This window comes from Melopsittacus undulatus, chromosome 10 (assembly GCF_012275295.1).
Source record: "Melopsittacus undulatus isolate bMelUnd1 chromosome 10, bMelUnd1.mat.Z, whole genome shotgun sequence".
Classification (NCBI taxonomy): Eukaryota; Metazoa; Chordata; class Aves; order Psittaciformes; family Psittaculidae; genus Melopsittacus; species Melopsittacus undulatus.
In genome coordinates, this window is record NC_047536.1 from 9419728 (window position 1) to 9440888 (window position 21161).

Genomic DNA, 21161 nt, shown 5'->3' on the forward strand with positions numbered 1-21161 from the left:
AGCTTTCTTTTTTTGGCTTTTCAATGTTCTATTTTGTTTTTTAACGGACAGTCTGTTCTTGCGGCTGTTATTGCTTTCAAGTACTGCAGCCTCCATTGGTTTTGGGTGTTGTAAAAATGACTTCATTAGCATTTATTTGGATGTCTGTCTTAGGAAGCAGCCATGATTGATGTGCTCATTGTCTGGACTTTCCAAATGACTCTGCTGCCGTACTTATCTCCATTGTGCCATTCAGTTTTAAGCAACTGTGATATTTTTGGGGTGTGTGTGGGGCTGGATTTAATCTTCAGAACATTCTTTGAATCTTAATTCTCACAAAGTCAATTTGGGGGGTAGGTTGTTGCTGCATTTCCTGTTTTATAAATTGGGGTAATGGATGCAGAGGGTGTTACCCTGAGTCAAGCATGACACCCCAGCTGGAGCTGGCATCAGAACAGAGGAGATCTTGGATCCATCCTGGGTGTTGAGTATGTCATACTTTTGTACACTTCCAGCCTAATGAAGCATAGATTCTAGGTGCCATGTGAACAAATGAGCTAGATCAAACAATTGATATCTGACACTCTAATCCACACCATTGCAAAGGCAAAAAAACTCCGCTTCTTCATGTGAATGTTTGGATCATCTACATCTACAGTCCAGTAACAACCACATTGACTAAGCTGTGTCCCTATACAGTGGAGTCTGAGATGGTAGACCAGACGTCTGTAAAATGTGGGTCACTTAGGGTCAAAAGGCCATTCAAGGGTGGCTTCATGCAGAAGCCAGGCTTATTTTGGCATCTGCTGAAACTCTGAGGGAGTTTATCACCTCTGAGTTGCTGGAGCCTGAAAAGACTTGTCCTTTTTTCTATGCTGATAACAGCAGTAATAACTCTATGCCCAAATACCTTTCTTTATTTTCAAGACCCTTTGGTCATTAAAAATAACCCCCTACTTGAAAAGAGTACATGGCAGGAAATAAACTTGAAAGGCTTTTTCCTAACACAGAAATTTTGTTGCCTTTCCTAAAGCCAGTGGAGCTCTGTACTTGGCCTTTTGTAGTCAGCAGCATTAGAAAACACAAGGATAACAGATAGGGGAGTGGGGGGGATCAATTCCTAACTGCCATGAGTCTGATATCAGGAATAATGTCCCTGTTTCACAGGCAGTTCTTCACAGCACACTGAAGTGGATATTAAAGGGGCACAGGCATAGCAGTGCTTACCCAGGAGGAGTCTTCCATGGAAAACTTGCTGCTCTAGGAAGTGATGTCACTGGGTGGTGGCAGTAAGTGGCTTAGGAGAGGTTACCAGCCATTCGTTGCCCAAATTAGCAAGTCTTAGGGCTAGCTAGTGAGGTCTGTGAGCTAACACTGTTCATGGTTTACTGTGGAAGACCCTGCTTTTCCAATGGGATGTACAACTGAGGTACCAACATTATAAAACAATGAAGACCCAACATTTTGTGTGTATTGGGCTATGGCTGGGTTGGGGTTTTTTAATTATTATTTTTTTCCTCTTTTAATTCCATGCTCTTTTAATTCCATGTTTAATTCTGGTTCTTGTTCACACTCCCTCCTAAATTGTTATGATTTATTTGTGGTTTATGCCTGCCCTTCTCTCATCCCAGTGATGTCTGGATTTCAGGGAAGGATGAAGCAAATTCCACAAATGCAGTCTGATTCTGCAGAATACTGCACGTCTTCAGCCAGCCTTGATTTCAGTGAACAGGGTTATCAGCTGTTTGGCACCTTGCAAGTCTGGAGCCCATGTGGGGTGTTGGCTGTAGAAGATGCTGTGAAAAAGGAAAAGTACATTGTGCTTGCAAGAACTAAATTTATCACAGTACGTGGCTATTAGCAGAAATTAGTGCAGGATTAGTACCTAGAGAAGAAAAGAGGAGAAAGCGAGTGGATAAGGGACACCTTACATTAGGCACACGTAGCACAGACTGTTTCACAGGGACAGCTGAAAATTCTCGCTCTTTCCTGTTGCTGGATCAGATTCCATTGGTAGAAAGAGGGCAGAGTGCCCCGGGGAAATATCTCCATAGCCCAAGGCCCCCTCTGACATCAGGTCAAATGTTCCGGGTCACATAACTGAGGCTGCCTGATGAAACTCAATATTACAATGGATCAAGTGCTTCTGCCACATGGAGCTGATGTGCTCCTGCCCTAACAGACTCGGTACGCCCAGCAGACACTCAGGGAGAACAGAGGTTTCAGCCCTGGCTGAGCACAGGGCTTGAACAGGAATGATGGATGAATAAACCTGTCTGGACTTAGGTTAGTGCTGGTGGTCACCAACTGCCAGTGGAAGAACAGTGGTGGCAGATGAAAATGTGGCTCTGCTGGGATGGAAGGGAAACAGGGAAGCAATGTTGTGGTTTGGGGAATAGTTTGCTCTGTACAGAACAAGAAAAAAGCCTGAAAAAAATGGGAGCCCTGATGTTCCCAAAGGAGGAAGTGCCACCCTCATCTTGCCCAATGCCACAGTAAAATTAAAGCCTGTTAAATGGCTAGGTCCAAAGAGTGAAAAAAGCCAATATTGCACATACTTGAATATGGCCTACAGGCATTCCAGTGAAGAGACTGATCTAGCACCAAGAATGTGAAGTGGTCTCCTTTTCCAGTAAAACAAAGCCTAATGTTGCCTCCAAACTCCATTTTCAAAGCTCAAATCACTGTAAATCAATTTCTGCTGTAGATGTCCAAAAAGCCCCATTTCTATCATAGCTTATCCTCTGACATCTGGGAAAGGTCAAGGTGTTGCCAAGTACTGAGCTGTCATAATTGCTGTCATAATTTGCTTTCTGATTGTTTAAAGTCCCATTAGTTAGATTTTCTTCTTCTATTATGCTTCTTACCATCTCCTGCTAGAAATAAGAGAGTGTGGCTGATGGGAAGGACTCCCATATTCTGCAGAACTGGCACATACTGTTTTACAAACTTATTCCCTGCCTGCAGCCCGAAGCGCATTGCAGGCTGAACTCTTTAACATCTTGAAAGCTCAAAGTAATGTGGAAAAGTAAGATTGAACAGCGAAACCCAAAGCTATTTTTACTGCAGAATTGCTAGTTCAGCTAATAAAACACTCAGAATTTCTAGAACTTTTGAGACCTTCTGAGACTTCATTGCCACTTAGCTTGCCTCTGATTTTCGTAGAAATAAAAGTCAGATCTTCACGATGATACAGTGTCAGCAGTATTAATATGTGTTATTTTGCAGAGTGAGACAAATGCTGGTGGAAAGTGCAGGATGTGAACAGACTGGTCACAGGCAAGGTGCTGCTGCAGCACAGGCAATTTCAATCTTATTTTCAGTCTCCTCCCCCCATATTCCTCATCCTTTTTTCTCAAGAACCTTGTTTAGGGGTCTCTGTGCCTATTCAGACTCAATTCCCTCCAATGAAACTGGTAAAAGCCTCTCCAGTTATTTCTGATTAAAGTCCTGGGATTTTGAGCAATTCCTTGCTATGTATCACTTAGCTGTGTTTCAGTGAGAGTGATTTAATTACTATTATGAGCCAGTATCTTGTAAACTTGTTTCTTTTGGATCCCTTTTCCCATCCCCAAGAACATTATTTCCATGCCTTTATTTCTCTTGGATGGGCTTTCACATTGCAACTGCCCTGGGTTAATGCTTGCAGAAGTCTGAACTGCTGGTTTGGCTGGGAATATTCTCCATTGATCACTTTCCAGTAACTCCCAGTGACTCGGTGTCCTGCAGGCTGGTATCTGAGCTCTGCCTTCACTTCAGCCCAGTTTCATTAGTATGCTTTTGATTTCACTCTCTGCAGTCAAGTAGAAAGCTCTCGCAGAGGTAAGGGATGACATACATATTACATCTGCAAAAAATACAAATTATTCATCACAGCTAGATTCAAAGCCATAAAGGCAGCTCTGTCATCTGTCCTACTGCTTCCCAGAGCTGCTCTCTTCGAGAGCTTCAAGTCTCCAGAGTAAAGCTGTTCTTCTGGCTGGAACAGGTTTTTCTTCTAGGCATAACAGAAGGAGCTGAGCTTGAGAGGGACAGACTGGCAGGTTTTTATCTGTCCTGGTTAAGGCTAATGATCAATGCAGCTAATCATCTCACAAATGCTTCTAATGGTGAGATGACTGACAATCAAAGCAAAACCCAGGTTTTTCCTTAGACTTGGAATAATCTGGCTCAGGAAATGCTACAGGGCCACATTTCTTTATTATGAGATCGGAAGATTTCCCTGACTTTGGGATAAGTGAGAACTTGTCTCAAATGGCTGCTCACTGGGGACTGATAGTCTGCAGAGGGACCTAATACTTAATTGAAAACATACTCAAATGCATGCTTCCCTGAATTTCTTGTGTCTTCAGCATTGGCCAAGAAATCACTTGCCTCTTTATACAGGTGCTCTCAGGCCTTCATATAGACTTCCATGTGCTCTCTGTAGTAGCAGACTCACCAGTCCTTGTCCCTAAGGATACCATGGCATGGAGATGGTTCTTCCACCACGTGGCAGAACCCCATTCACTTCCCTCCTCAGTTTTCATGCACAAATTCCCACTACAGCTGACTTCAGGCAGCTCTGCAGGGTAGTGAGGCTTTGGTAGGGATGTGTGATCCCCCCCAGGGTCTGCATGCCAGCCCCAGCGATTCCATGAAACCCTGACAGTAAAGCCTGCATTGAAACAAAACCTATTAAAAACTGGCTTGACCAAAGAGACCAGGGTGAGTTTTACCCACCAAGCCTCTACTTTGTTCTGCAGAGGAGACTGGCTTGCCAAAACACATGATTTGTGAGAAAATTTGATTTGAGAGTCAGCAAGTCTCTTACCCAGATAAATGTTTTACTTCTCACCTAAAAAGCACTGCAGCTTTTGGGATAGCTGTGCCCTGAGGCAACCAACCCTGTTTCAGCCCTGTGGTGAGAGGATGGTGCCAAATGACAAAACAGCAGCATCTTGGGGATGGAGTTTGGTTTTGATTTGAAAAACTGTGATTTCATGCTCCTCCAGTAAAACAAACCTCCCCAAAACCATCGTGTTCTGAATAATGTATTACTTTCTCACCTGTTTGCCCTGCCCTTTGCAGAGGGCAGCCTGCAAAGGGGAAGCTTTGCAAACCTACCACCCGAGGGGCCAGCACGTATATCCTGTGGCTGCCACATCCCACCCGACACCCGTGGTACCCCCGGCTGTGCACATCAGCAGTGGCGGCTTGGGGGGGGGGTGGGTGGGCAAAATGGGTTATATAACAGTGGAATAAGGCATGTTGCTGCCTCAGCACAACACCACCACCACCCCCACCCCCCCACCCCCCCAAGCCCTGGGCATGCTGGAACGGGTATCTGCTGGACCCCTGTGGCTCTCTGGTGGCAGCTGGGAAAGGTGATGTAAAGCTCTTCGAGATGGAGCAATGTCCCCACTGGTACTCTCCCAGTACCCCAGAGAAATGATGCTGAGCTTGCCCCTGTTTAAAAAAGGAAAAGAAATCTGCCCCTGTAATAACCACAGAGGGTGGCTGCTGGAAATCCCCACTCCTTGTTACCTCCATGACATCCCTTGGAGGAAAGGGGTGGGATATTTTGGGGAGCAGTATCAGCCTTGGGGAACCTGCCAGTTCTGTGTGCCCAAGCCAGTGGCAACATGGAACCATCAGGTATACCCCATGCAGCCAGCTGGTGCCAAATTCCACTTTTTCATGCCATTTCAGGAAATATGGGCTTTTGCAGCAGATTATGGTGAAGTCCATGCTCCCCCGAAGGAAGTGGAAATTGAGACAGCGTTGGAGATAGCTGGTTGCCCTTTTTGCAGGTGAAGCAGTGTGGCTTTTACTCCGGGAGGTGTTTGGGGTGGGGTGGGAAGGGAAGGCAATGGCTCAGGTGTGCCCTGGGTGAAGGTGAGATCAATTGCTTAGCAGAATCCCTGCAGCAGACAGATGGGGAGCACAGTGGGTGCCAATGTCTGGGGAGTGAAGCAGATGGCTCTCCAGAGCAAGGTAGGATTGAACTGGACTTTATTTGGGTTTCCTATGTTGGTAGGGTGCTTTTTGCAAAGTCTTGCATTTGTAATCTCTTTTTTGCTAGCTGGAGAAGCCATTGAATGGAAAGTGTGGAGCTCAGGCTGGTGTTGGTGACCTCTGAGCCTGGCTCTCTTGGCTGAAGCAGTCCCTGTTGTGCTGTGTTTTGATGGTAGAAGTTGAAGATAACTGCCTGGAGGAGTAAGTCTTAGCAGAAGGAGCTGGTGGAGGTGAATGCTGTTACATGAGGGTATGGAAGGGGGTGATTAATGTGTTGGTGTCTCCCAGGGAGTGCTGAGGAGGAAGAGTTATGGCTGGGTTTTCTTTTTTTGCTGCAGTTGTGCTGCCCCCTTGTTGAAAATGTGAAATTTTACGAGTGTTCCCTGAAGCAGGATTGTTTTATCTCCCTTTTGCAGTTGTAATGGAATATGAAACTCACAGATATCATGGCTTTCTGCTTCTGTTAAATATCCCTCCCAAAACAGATGTATTTACTGTATGAAGTAGTTTGGACTTCCCAAAGGTCCCAACTCTGCAAAGTGAACTGCAGCCATCTGTCTTTATGGGAATTCTTTGTAGGGCCAAGACCTGGTTTGGGGATTTTCTTTTCTAAGTGAACAGGTTTCTGTTATCAGTGCACAAGGCACCGATCTCCTCAGATGAGAGTCAGCACGACACAGTCAGTGAAACGTGAGGTCCTCGCAGTCCTTTAGCCTGTATGGGTGGGTTGGACTCGTTGCATTTTGCTGTAGTGCCCATTTCCCTGGGCTTGGTCCAGTGCTGGAGGGAATTCCTGGTGGAGGCAGCTCCCAGCCTGATGGCTGAGGCAGCGCATTTCTCTGTGCCGTGGCTTCTGACGGTGTCTAGACAAGGGCAGTTACTGCTGGGCTGGTTACTGCCCAGTCATGTTTCCGAGGCTGACTTGGCACTGATGTGGGCTCAGCACTTGAATCACAAAAATGCAAGAGCTGAAGCTATGATTCTGATACCATCTCGTGGCACTACCATCTGCACCCTCAGGCACTGCTACTACTGTTATAGCCTCAACCTTGCTCACGCTGGACCAGATCAGTGACTTACTGATTTGGGCAGGTCAGAATTTACAATTTCACATCCTACATCTGTGTTCTCATCTGTGATCACTTGAGCTGTTCCCTTTTCTCCCCAGGCCCTCCCTAATCCCAATTGATATTTGTTTCTGACTACTAAACCGCTTGAGAAGTCACAATACCTGTTGTGTGATTTGCTTTAGACAAGTACAGTCAGAGTTCTTGGAAATGCTTTGTGAGAGCTGCCTCCACACCTTGCAGAGTTGATTCACTCTGGAGTCAGCAAAGGCTTTGGAGTCCTGATCTGCTCAGGTTTTGTAAGAAGGGATCAAGACTAAGGAATGAAGTAATGGTTTATCTCCCTCTTCTGGCCAGATTCAGAATGGCTACGCTACAGAAGTTTTTTGATAGGGAGGAAAGGGAGCAGGGAGTACCTGCACTTGTGAGCTTTGGTGGTGTGGACATGGGGAACCCTGACTGCTCACAAGGAGTTAAGCTGACCTCTCTTTAAGAAACCTGTTAAAACATATTTTTCACTACAGTATAAACAGGAAAAAAACTGTGAAAGAGTTAAACTGCTCCCTTCCCTTCTGCGTTTGAACTGGTCTCCGGTTAGCAAAAAGCTGGAGAGCAGGATTCTGCTCAACAGAGATTGTAGCTATACCTTGTATGTTGAAAACGAAAGTGCTGTTAGAAAACTTGGCTGGTAACCAGTGATGCCCAAGGTCCCAGAGTAGTGGTGCTTTTGAAGCAGGTGGCATATGAGCAGTCTTGAGACCGTGGTTGCTGCTCTTTCTCTTCCTACTGATGTGGTGAAAAGAGAGTAAAATGGTCAATTAAATATTCCAAGTACAGTTTCTAACCCTCCTTGTGCCCCTTCCTTTGGCCAAGATCGAAATGATATATTCAGAGCCCTCTCTTCCTGGCATATTGGCTGTGCCTCATTAAAACCAGTCATGCTTGTCCTAAAACCAGGAAGGGGAGCTGGATGTGGTTTGAGTTCAAGGCCTCTACGTTGTTTCCAGCATGGGTTCAGGCTACTTTGGCAATGACTAGCTTGGTATCTGGGGCAGGGGTTGTTTTGACCTGCTACCCTGACAGAGGCCAAGTTTGATACTTCTCCATGCCAAAGATTCAGAGTTGTGGTTTGGACTTGCCTTCAATTGGTCAGGATTATTCCCCTTTCCTGGAGAGGGGTTTTGTTGCCTGACCTGAAGGCTGGGAATGTGTCATTCATTCATCTGGTGTCAAGATTCAGAACTGGTCTGCTTCCAAATTCTGTAATAAATTTTGAACTTGGAACTGCATTTCCATGATGTGGCAGTACTTGAGGGATGAGTAAGGCCTATGTACGTACCACTGAGTGAAGGCAGCAAAGATGAGTGATTTAAGATGTTACTCTTTCTCATTTGGCTGTCCTCCTTCACCAGATACACTTGAATTTAGGTGTTTAGTTACAGAGGTCTGATCTAACAAACCTGCTTTTGGTTATTCAGGGATGGATCTGGAGACTTGGGTTGGGTTCACCTCTACCAGAAGGAGACATCATGCTACTTCTAAGATGTGATGTGGTTATTAACATCAGAACTGCTCCTGGAAAATAGGGGCTGGTTTAGACAGAAGCTAAATATATCATGGCAATTCTGATTCTACTTCTTTTAGTGAAGTCTGCTTGAGCCAGTGTCTGACTTACCAATGACTAGATACTACTCAGTTAAATAGCTGATGAGGACAGGGAACTGGTTGGGCTTGAATTGCTCTGTTGTTAATCTGTTCCAGGTAAAACTGGAAAAAGCATCTCTGGAGTTGTCACAGAAGAGCTACATAGCTGTAGGGGTACCCTGCTCTTCCTTATTCTTCCCCCCACCTTAAGATCAGGGTGGGTTTTTTTGCTTTACTGTATTTTAATCATATGGAATGTGGGATAATTCCTTTTATAGCCAAGCAACAGCTAGAACTTGACGCATTACCTTATATGCTCCTTGGTTGTGATTGATAAGTGCCAGGATGATTGACATGGCAACGCAATCCTAGGTAGGTTTGTGGGTTTGGGTGGGCATTTTTCCCCTTCATAGGGCTAGTGATGAAACTGGATTCAATCCATCTGCTTCCAATTCTGGAGTCAATCAAACACTAAATGGCATAATTAAAAGCACTAGTCTGGCCAGCAAGATGTGAGTTTCAAGATTATTCTGTGGGACTTCAGCTATAGTATCTAATCCTTAAAACTTGTATGGAGAATCGCACCTTACTGGTCTGTGTATCTATACTGACATGTGCATTCCTTTCATTCTGTTTTCATAATATTGGACCTAAATACAGCATCTTACTCCCTCCCCACTCCAGGACTTTCGTAGGAGGGTAAAGTTGGCTTCCTTTTACAGGCAAGCAAGGAGGTAAAACAACAGCCACAGATGTGGCTGTGGACCAGCAGGACTCTGCAGAGAACTTGTACCTCCTAGTTCCTAGTCTAGTATCTATCTACTGAGCTAGGCTGGCTCCTGAGGGTCTGGACTCTGGCATTTCCATAGGGCAGAACAGCCATGCTCTGGCACACATTCATGCTCATGCTCACGCTCACGCAAGGCTGGTTTTCCAATAATGCAACTCAAAATTCCTGCATGTTTTCCTTAAACTGCAGCTGGTCTCTTGTGACTGGGCAGAAGCAAATACACAGGATTGGGACAGGCAAAGCCAAGGAGGTAGAGAATCTTTACAGCTCCTTCGCATTAATACTGTATCTGATAAAGAAATGCTGCAGTCTCTTGAAACTTATAAAAAGCATGAACCTATTCATCTGAGAAAGCAAATTCAAGGTACTAAATGACTGTCCAGGAAACAGGAACAGCCAATTTCAATGTGAGAAGGCCTCTTGAGATCAAAGGGAAGGCCCATTTGATCCACTGAGGCTCACTCTCCTAAAATACTGCCCTGCCCTTTCAGCTCCACAAAGGCAACCAATTGCTTCTTTAATTACTCAAGTGTCTTAGACCTGTCTGCCTTACAAGGCTCTTCAGACTCTATTTACCATATCCAGTGTAGGGATGTAAACTGACTGATATGCTAACTTTAGTCCAACATCCTACTACACAAATGAATACAGTAGGTACAAACTTGTTCTTTTGTTCCGGTATAAAGATGTCTCTAGTATCATTTAAGGCTGGAGTCCTGTTTCTATCAGTTGCTAAGAACATTTGTATATAATCAAAGGGCACTACCTACCGTTTCTTCATCATGATAAGGACTTTGGGTTTTTTTTCACTACCCCATAGTCACTGCAGTCATGCACAGTGCATAGGCTGAGACCAACAAAGGCACAGCCCTACACACACACAGCAGTGGCACAGCATTAGTGTTTAGATAAGTTCAGAGTTTAACACAACCTCACATTCACAGAGAGAACAACAGAAAAACCTCTTAACTACAGTGACTGAATCTTTTCTCCTTCACTCATCTATTAAAGCAGTTCTCAGAGGCAGGACACACAAGTTCAGATTCCCTCTTCACTGGAGTAAATCAAGCCCTATCGCTACTTTTAAAAACTGGTGTCCCTGCTCCCCAAGTACTGCTGCTGTAATGCAGAATTTGTTCTCGGAACCTTTTTCACTTGCTCTTTCTAGAGTCTTGGAACTTCTTTTTTCCCCTACTGCATGAATGGCTCAGTTTCAAAACAGTGGTCAAGACAAGCTACCAGTAGGTAAAAGATCTTTTCCTGCCAAGAGCTGCCCTTAAGGCTCTAAGGGAAAATACCTACTACTGATTTGGAGAGCAGTCTTAAACCACCAAATCAACATGCAGTTGAGAGCCTTTTCCTCACATACCCCTCATCCTGTTTTATAGCAGGAACACAGACTATGAAAAAAGAGTCAAGCCACACTAGATTATCCTAATACAGAGTTTTTCAAACTATATCAGGAAGGTTATAGCCAGCACATTACTGAAAAGTACAGGCATTTAAGTTCCCATTTTGATAGGAATGGGATAAAAATATTGATTGAAAAATCATGTGTCAGCAGGACTACACAGCACTGCGCAGAGTACAATCTTACTGCAGTGAAGTTCTCAGAGCTCTCTTGTGAAGGGTTTAAAGTACCAGGTGTTCTCATCTCCATTTCTGCATGTAACTGTGTTGAGACAAGGTACTAAGCAAAGTAAATTAGCTACTGAAATAAACCACCGCATCAATCTTCCCTACAAATTACCTGGTTTGAAAGGAAGCAGAGTACAGCAGGAATTGCATCTGTTTGCATACAAGGTCTATGGGTAAGGCCACAGCTAAGGTATGTAACTCATCAACAACAAGGATTCAGACTGCTGTGTTACTCAATGACAGAAGCAGATATTAGTTTCTTAATAGTCTGCTGTCTGAACAGAAAAAAGAAAAGGAATAGCTCTAGGTATTGCCAGAAGTGTTTTGTTTTCACAAGGCTGAATATGCTTTTACCATCACTAGCACAGGACTAAACTTACTCAAGATTTATAGATCATTAATGATGTGAGATAAGGTCAGTTCATTTCTTTGATACTTTGTATTTTTTGAGAGACACCTTATCTGGACAGTAATACCAGTATCCATCTTTTTTCATAATAACTTCTACTAATAACCCCACATTGTCAGATGTGGATTCATCTATGAGCTGTGTAAGGCCACATTTCCATTAGGGTTCCAGCAATCAGGACTCCTGGATTTCTTTAGTTTTTCCTTAAGAATAAAAACCAAAACCAAAAACCACTCCAGAAAAGCTAGAAATCAGAGATGGGTTTTGAAGTCTTTTATTGCAAAAGGTATGGATATTTGCTGGCAGAATACTTGATCACATTCTCTATTTGACTGTCATCCAGAGGACACTGCATGCATTCAAGCTGAAAGCATAGGACAGTTTCCACTAGGCACCTGAGAAATTTCACAGGAAAGAAAAGTCTTTCAAGTTGAAAGAGAGAAGTTTCAAACTGATCACCTACCCTGGTGCCCTTTGCTCCCCCCAGTTACCTGGGAAATAAGAATTAAATCAGCTATAGTCATAGCCAAATGTAAACATTTTCCTGCAATGCAACAGAAATTATTTACAAAATTGATCCTGAAGTGTTCTTTCCAGTTTCAAACAGGAAATGTCTTTCCTAAAGCAGGCAGTGCAGTGAGTCGCACCTAACTTGGCACCTACTACTCAGTGTTGCGCTATGCAGCAGAGGTGTACGATGCTTCCTCTTCCCTGGCTTATATCAAAGCAAATCTGACAGCTCTTACTTGGTGTCCAAGAGACTACTCCACCCCAAAACATCTTTCTTCCCACTCCCAAATCTAGTATCATCTCAAACCACTTCCCAACCCTCTTCAGACATTAGCCAACTCCCTTTCTTTTCCCACACCCTTGCCTGAAGGCATGATTAACAAGAATACATGCTGCTCTCTGTACTGCAGCTAATAACAAAAGTATCTTCACACTTTGTCTGTCCCTCCACATGCAGAATTCCAAGTGCATCTGAATTTCACTGATTTCAGTGCCTTCCCACAGGTCTGATAAAGGTTAATCATCTTTGGCAGACAGCATTCCTGCACCAAATGGAACAAGTAATCCATTGCCAATCTAACAGGACACGCATTTTGCAATGGCAGCTGCTTAGTAACAGGAACTCACTGCAAGAAAAAAAAGATAATTTAGAGGATGGTACCTTCACAAGTAAATGCATCTGAATAGAGAATAAATTAGAATATATTAATTAACAGCTGCACTTGGTTGTAGGTTATAATGGACTTCAACCTACTTGAACCAGACAAGGTTCAAGGTGCTAAGGCTGCAAGTCACAGATAACAATTCACAATTAATTTCCTTTCATGCAGCATGATTTTAAGTTTTCCAGCAAAGCTGTGGATTGTAATTTTCCATCAAGACAGCAGTTCCCCAGTAATACGAACCTGTAGGCCTCAAATCAACATTATGATACAGGGCCTGAGAAGAGATGGGTGCATAGTCATTCGTGTTAAGACAGAGTAGCAGCTATAGCCATGAGGCCCCTTGAGTTATTTTAATCACAAAAGCCACAATGAACTTGTTTTCAACAAAGGCATCTGGAAAGACACAGGTTGATCTATTTAAATCAATCAGCTTGGAATGAACAGTTATTCACTTCCAGAGATACTGCTCTTAGTCCAGCAATGACTATTTTGGTCACTGACAATTCAACACTCCAGTGTATGTTCTGAAGAACAGCTACCTAAAACTTTCAGTGCTAAAGCACAATAATCATCTCTGCTTTCAGTTGTATTTTAGTAAAGTATATATATTTTTAATTTATTTGATATTTTTCTAAAAGTTATCCAGCCAATTCCATGTCAATTACTGCCGGACATGCTTTTACTAGAATAAATGGCCTCTTGGCCTGATCCAAAACTGGCACTGGAAGAGTCTAGTGTTCCTTGATAGCTGTTTTACATCATACCTATGTCTTCAGTCCTAATCTATTTTTAGCAGACACTTCAGTGGAAGCAGCTCAGAATGCCTGTGACATTGACAACATGCTGATGATTAAAGTGCTGTATTTTTCCTGGTTTGACAGGGAGGACATCTCTATCTTGCATTTTGCAAACTACAGAGATGAGGTACATGAAAGATGTGAGTAGTAAATGTAGGGATACAAGACCTTTAGGAGGCATCCTGAGATGGAGCAGGAGGATCCTTGTTCTCAGGCTCTGGAGGAGGAGCTGGCACGCTTTCCTCTTTCTTTTGTGCAGCCAAAAATTCATGAATTGCCCTCTCTATCTGGGGCCTGAAGATGTGGTTTAGTTTTGGATCCACCACCTGAGAAATAATTCTGTCCACTCCAGCTTCCAGCATTCCTGACCTTGAACAAAGACAAAGGAGTCATTCAGCTGCTCTGAAAAGCTTCTCCCCAAACTCCTCCAGTAATTCTCCAGAGCCCTCCAGTCAACTGCAATTAGCATTAACATGGTGAGAACTGCAGCCCACTCAGTAGATCCTTAACAGGGGGTTGTTTCAAGCACCTATTTTCCACCCAACCCTCTCTGACTTCTCCCTACAGAATTAACGACTGATATCTGGTCTCCCAGGTACTTAAACGACACCTTGGACAAGAGCCACTTTAATAGGGCTCATATAGAAATGAGGTCAACATGAAAGCAAACAAATATATTTTGGCACAAACAAGGGAAACAAGCTATTCTGAGGAGGAGGGCAGGTGAAAGCACAGTCTTTTTTTTTTGCTGTCTGGCGAGAGAAAAGGCCTACCCCCTAATAACATTGCTGTCACTCATTCCTTATAACTGTTAGTCTAGACAGATGGGTATTAATTATAAAAACAAGCACATGTAGCACATGGAAAAGTTTCTGGAACCGAAAACTAGTAACTGAAGTAACTTATTACTTCAGGGGCTGCGTCAGGCTCTTGGATTGTGGGGCACAGGCTGCCTAGTAGGCTTAAGTCATGTCTGCAAGGGAGCAGGGGACAGGAAATGGAGATGTTGCCTGGCACTTGGAAAAGGAGCCACAAGACTAATAAGGCCATGAATGCTGTGAGTGGGTACAGGGTCACAGCACATCACGTCACCTCCAAGTAACAGCACACCTATATATATGCATGCAACAAAGGACATACACATCTGGACACCCTCAGCACTCAGTCGTGCAACTACAGGAGTGATAGGGACCCTCCCTGTCTGCCTATAGCCTACTTAAAGGGAGCATGCTACATTCTTCTCATTACAGGCTCCCTGATTTAACATTTTTCAGTTGTCCACTTCATTCTAGTGGCAGTGTAACATGAAATAAGAGGAAGCATTCAGAGACAAACATGTCTCAAGGACTCCAAGTAAAGACAGGAAATTCTGTACTTCCAGTGGACACCCCCTTCTCTAATTACAGATCAAAGAAACTAATAGTGATTTACAGATTCTAACAAGTAGTCTTCAGGTATGGTTTCTTCTGTGTGTGAGACAATCCAATAGCATTTCCCTATAAGCATAAATGCCATTATCAAGTTCCCTACTGCCCCTCTACCCACAACTTTTATTATAAAGCTTTTATCTATGATTTTTAGTTAAATAAGCTAAGGCTCCAACGAATTAGTAGCAAGAGATAATAACGCTAAGTCTCTAAGCCGCATAGTTTAAGCTGGCTTTCCTGTAATGCTGGAAATGTAGCATCTTGAATAGCTGTACAAAAGCTACCCTCTGCTGCATGAAATCGGCCTAGCCCAGTGCGATTACTGCCTGCTAGTGGTCAGAGTCTACCTAAACAAGCTTTGGCACCTTCAGGATTTTTTCTTTAAGTGATGTAGGCTCTTTTCTGAAGATAAAGGTCATTCGGGTCGGTACAGTTTTGCCAGCAGGCACAGTAATGGCTATTTGCACTAATAACTTGTCTAGATAGTATTTCACCATGCTACTCAACTTACTAACATACAAATTGCGGGCAAAGCAGTACTTTAAGCATTTTTATGAGACTGAAGACTGCACCCACAATTACAGTGAAATTTGTGAGAGCACGGGAGAAAGTGTTGTGAAAAACATAAGTCTGTACATTCTTATCTTAGATAATTGGACATTATTTATGAAATAGCATCGTTATTTTACATATTTACTTACTGAATCACACTCTGCCTTAGCCCATTTCGTAACTGGTTTTTGTTCATTGCTGGATTCCATTCCTGTTTATCCAGGTGGGTCGATACAAAGTTGTCTACTTTCTGCCTCAAATTTTGATAGGCTGGCTAAGAAAAAAGAAACAGGCCGGTTAAACAGCTAAATGATCTCAAAAGAATCCCCTGCCAGAGTCCTTCATAATACATCTTTTGTCATGTACACTACTGTTTTGCTGTCTGTATTCTCCATCCTTTCACGTTCTGAACAAAGGTAACCTTGTTTTACCTGAGAATACAACTGGTAATTGCAAAGAACAGTCAGTGTGCTATCACAGTAATTCAAATAGCTGCATAGATTGCCTTTAAAACTTTGTCTACCTGTAGTATTACTTGGTGAAATGCAAACTGCCCATGCAGACAGGAATTGTTACAGCAGAGTTCTTGTTGTCTGGAAATGCTCCATCACAGAATTCCAGGAAACTGGGCGAGTAATACTGTCACTAACAAAGGACTTAATTATTAGTTTCTGTGATACTAACAAAGGACTTAATTATTAGTTTCTGTGATACTAACAAAGATGATCAGAATTATGGAAGTTCTATCAGTGGAGACTTAATTCCAGTGAACAGGAAATGAACTAACAAACCTATATAAATACATAGGAACCTGGTGCTGTGCCAGGAAAGGGCAATAAAGTGGCAACATTTGCATTTCAGAATCTGTGACCTGACAGCTTCAGGAATGGCTTTGCAATGGCTGCTGGGGAGGCCTAGAATGATAACTGCAGGTCCCAGGAGTCTTGTTAGAAGTTTAAAGGTTTTGGAAAGCAAAACACCCGTGCTCACTTTTGACAGGGCTGTCATGCACAACCCAACTTCAGTACTGCCAGCAAATGCTCAGGAGTTCATGTTGTGACTGAGGAAGAAATTAGTTTAAAACAATAGTCTGAGACCATCATAAGAGAAAAGTTAAATGTTTTGGAAACGCGGGAATTATGCTCAAGAGCCTCGGTGTTCTTATGGGAAACCATTTGCCTAATGAGGACTGCGCTAGAAAATAAAGTCTGAGCCTATGCTCTGGTCTGTTTCTCCTCGGGTGCCGCTACCACCTCAAGCCAGGAGCCGCTCCATAGAGGCCTAACAAGCACCGACCGTAGCGCGGATGTGCAGTCCCCCCGTCTCGGAGGCGGGACACCGTGGGTAAAGGGGAAGGGAACGGACGCGGGTGTTCTTTCGGCCAACGGGGTGCCAGGGGTGCTGCCCTGGGAGGAGACACCCAGGGCTCCCTGGGGGCCGGCAGGCCCGCCCGCGGTACCTTTGTGTCCACGTCGGCCAGGCAGTCCCTGCGGAAGCCGTCGAACAGGCCGCGGCTCTTGAGCTGCTCCACGATGATGGCGATGAGCTGCGCGTCGCCGGGCGGCAGCGAGGCCGGATCGGTGGCACCGGGCCCTGAGCCGGAGGCTGCGCCTCCCGCTCCCCCTCCGCCGCCCGCTCCGCCTCCTCCCCCTCCCGGGGCGGCCCCGCCGGCACCGCCGCTCTCGGACATGGCCCACGGCCTGCGCCCGGGGCCCGCCAGCGGCTGCGGCCCTCTCCCCCGCGGCCCCCGGTACTGCGACCGTCGCCTGCGGCGCGCTGAGTTCTGCGTAATCCTCACGCACTGCATCATGGGGAAGCGAGTCCTCCGAAGGAGGTGCAGTTATAGGCCATAGTGCAGCTGAGCTCAGGCAGCTGTGGCTCAGGAGAACTACAAATCCCAAGGTGCACCGCGACCGCACACCCACAATGCAGCGCAAGAGTAGCGGTGCTGGTTTCGTGATGCATCTTGGGAATTGTAGTTCGGCGGGGTGTGTCGCGCTGGGTCCTGCCGCAGCACAGTCGAGGCGGTCAGGCTCCTCTGCACGGCTCTGTCTATGGGGAAGGGGTTTCCGGGACATGCGGCCCCATGGTTCGGGTTCCCCGTCCTCGGGAGGCTCTCGGGTTCCTCATAGGACACCTGCCAGGCTGTGGCTCCGGTGCCGTAGTTAGCACTAGGTGTAAATACAGAATAGAGCTTAGTGGGATCATCCTGGATTTCCACCGGGATCTGGGTCTCATTCATCGCACTGCTGGCAAAAGAGAGGTCAGAGCAAAAAGCCTGCTCCAGTACCAGACCCTACAAAGGGAATAAGTAATGGCTTCTTTTAATGGGGCTTTCTCTGTTGTGTGTGCATAGACTAGGGGTGTCATTTATTGATCTCTTTATATCTGCAAGCTATAGCTAGTGCATTAGTTTTGTTTCTTTCCTACTCACACTGTAAAGAAGAACTGAACTCATCAGGATACTCCTAACACAGGAGGACAAGCCGTGTGCAAATGTAATAATGCAGTCCTCCACAAAGGTGCACTGTGTGGGTGCATCCTCACTTTCTGTATACTGTTCAATGAGCAGAAGGATTACAACAGTTTTCCTGCCACGCATTGTCCTCGTGTACCTGATTAAAATTCAGCAGCTCTCAGAAGCGGTTTAAACTGTCCCTTTCCATCTGGCTGGCAGCTTTGAGGACAGAAGAGAGTCAAAAACAGTAGTGTGTACAGAGCCTAAGCTTCACACTGACACATAAGTGCTCTCCTGCTGCAGTGGAAACACTGTCCTTCCGGCCAGACACCTTGTCACTGTCACTAGTCCGCACTGGCTATCTCAGAGTGGGGTACAAAACCCCCACAACTCATCCAGGCACTCGGAAATATCCATGGAATTGCATTCCAGACGGACAGCTGCCAGCAGTCCTTCCTCCCCACCACTTGTGACCAGCTCACCAGCAACAGTTTGCTGCCATCGCACTGGTGCAGCCGTTGCCCTTTCACGTGGAGATAACCCCGTATAGGAATGCATTAATCTCGCTGTCCTGACCCCCCACCGAGATCCACTTGAGGGGCCGTGGGACATGTCTGGGGTTTGTTCCAACCCTGTGCTGGTGCAGGAGGCTCTGGATGCTTCCCCAGCCTGCACGTAAACGCTTTCCAAGATAAAACCATCGCATGAGCCTGGGGTTCCTCATTCTGTAGCTCTCGGGGACACGGCCCTGGCTTCCCCCGCAGGCTGGGGACCCAAGGAGGGATCTGACGGTAGGGTTGGGGCAGGAGCCTGCTGGCAGGAGCCAGCCCCGTTTCCCCGGGAGGGGGAAGCCAGCGGCGGCCCCAGCAGAGGGCAGCCAGCGGCACCGGCACGTCCCGGCCTCTTCTCCTTGGGGATGGGACGTAATTAATCGATTTGCCTCATTAGGGAGCAAGCAGCAGCAGGCAGGGGATGGCCTCTCTCTGCTTGCGGACAACGCAGCCACTCAGGCAGCAGCAGAAAGGGAGCCAAGGGGAAGGTGGTTATTTTTTGCACGAGTTTCCTGCTCTCCTGGGCAAGGCTCCTTCCTTCCCTCTGCAGCACCGGGAGGGAGCAACCTGAAGGCAAAACCAGCCTCTTGGCAGTGCGCTGCGTTCAGGAGAATCCAGAACCCAGGGTTTACAGAGACTGCCACAAGTGAAAATTCCTCCTAATTAACAAATCACTGAAAGAGACTCTGAGCATCCATGTTGCAGGAGAAGCCTCAATGCAAACCTTCATAGCCAGGGTGTCTCCCAGCTGCAGCACTCAGAGCAGCTTCTTGCTTCAGTTAAATGCTGTCACTGTCCTCAACCATTGCAGCTTGTCTGGACCCACCTTCTTGATAGTGCTAAGGTGAAGCACTGTGCTGATCCCACCACATTAGAGAAGCACTGCTCAGTCCCTGCGTTAGGCCTCTTCCATTATTTGTAGGTGGATGCAGTGATCTGTTGCTCAGAATGGCACAAAGGGATGTGCATTTGATGTTTCAGGGCAGGGGGAAGGGGTAAACCTCGCAGTTAGCAGGGATAATGAGGATTCATAGGTTTCTCTTACAAGTTGGCTATCTGTGTGATCTAAGGCAAGCAGTGTTTCATAGTTTTGAGATCTGTAGCTGGGGCGTGAGAAGAACATAGCATTTAATCTAACCTATCTGGGTATTTTTGCCCAGCATCATAGCACACAGGCAAACATGAAACTGTAGTGTCTTAGAAGAAGCAGCTTGTCCCCCAGGGAGGAGAACTGTGGACCTCCCCAAGCATCACATCTCTAGTACAAAATTCACTACATCTGTGAATTCTCTCTATATTTGTGCCCTCAAGGAAAGCTTTAGGCAGTTTGCACAGTTCAGGTCAGTAGGACAGTCGGGAACGGTGAAAAACTTACCTGTTTGTTGCTGCTTTTGAAGAGGCAGTTCTGATGGTGGGATAAATGCTTAGGCTGTGGGGGGAAAACAAACTTGTAAACCTTAGGGAGAAAATTTATTTAATAAGAAATAAACAAATGTGCTTAGAAAGTTGTTTGTATCAAAGTGACGATCAAAGCAATGATTTTTAGTCTTATTTTCCTATGTTACAATCCCTCTGAAACCTGTTCCTTTGGTTGAACAGGGAGATGAGGATACTTAATCATAATTTCATTTTGTAAAGGACCACCCTTATGGAGTCGCACTTTCTATCACAAATGACCAGAGCCAGAGGTCAGTCCTTTTTTTGTCGTCAGTGTTTGCCACCACAGCCTTTCAAGCTTCCTCTTTTCTCAGCCCTTGGTCTCAATTCCCCCTCCCTTTGCCGCTATCACAAGAGCTGTAACCCAGCACCTCTTTCCATGGAAATTCTGATATCGCAGGGAAAAAGTTACCCTCTGCTACAGCTGCCTACAGAGAGTTCATGGACGATTGGCTGAGGAAACCAAATTGTTCCATAAAAGTGGTGTGAATGAAATCTGTTTTCATGGGTGCTCGAGTTCTTTCTGCCCCTTAAAGCTGTCGCTAAAGACTTCACTGTTGTGTGTACAATCCTGTGGTGTAAGGGGTGGTGTGGTTGGCAGCCTGGTGCTCACCATGCAGAATGCACAGCAGTGGAGTCCTCGGTGATGACACCCCTTTGTGTCCCTGTCCACACAGCTTCTAATTTTTGTTGTCTGTAGAAGTGCAGATAATGTTGAGGGATCTGTTCTGGGGTATTTGATCTCTGCAGATGCGAGTTTGTTCCCTTCCTTGGCAATAGAGGTGAGCTTTCTACCTTTGTTCATGCTTTGGCCTGACACCAGGCCTGTTATAATCTGCCCATCTCCAGTGCTCAGGAACAGGTCAGCTGCTGGAGAGGTAGAAAAAGCCAACACACCACAGTATATCATAAACCCTGTTTCATGCACTGTTGTTGGCTTTTGCATGTTTGACAAGGTTTCTGCCTTAGACAACATGTGCAGCTTTATCCTACAGGACCATATGAGATACAAGCCCCTAATGGTAAGGATTTTGGGTGAGGGCAATCACTGGGGCTGGGCAGAGGGGAAGGTTCATTTTCCTCTCTTGAGGTTTTGCTATATCATTAAAAGACACAGACAGTACAGAGGAGACATAGTTGGCAGTTTTCTCTTCTTTGTCCTGACAACCTCTGCCCAAAAAATTAGAAGCCAGTTACTGAATCTAGTTTCTGGCAGCTTTGCCCTTGCCAATGATTAGAC

The 21161-nt window shown here is 45.4% G+C and overlaps 1 protein-coding gene across 1 annotated transcript; it reads right to left on the reverse strand.

Annotated features, from left to right (window-relative positions):
• Nucleotides 1–11782: 11782 nt before the first annotated feature.
• BOD1 (biorientation of chromosomes in cell division 1) lies at nt 11783–17191 on the reverse strand. The gene is made up of 4 exons (XM_005142673.3): nt 16935–17191; nt 15625–15749; nt 13665–13865; nt 11783–12660 (listed from the first exon to the last, which is right to left on the reverse strand). Exons 1-3 carry the CDS (start codon nt 17163–17165, stop codon nt 13667–13669), a joined length of 555 nt encoding a protein of 184 aa, XP_005142730.1. The 5' UTR covers nt 17166–17191; the 3' UTR covers nt 11783–12660; nt 13665–13666.
• Nucleotides 17192–21161: the final 3970 nt, after the last annotated feature.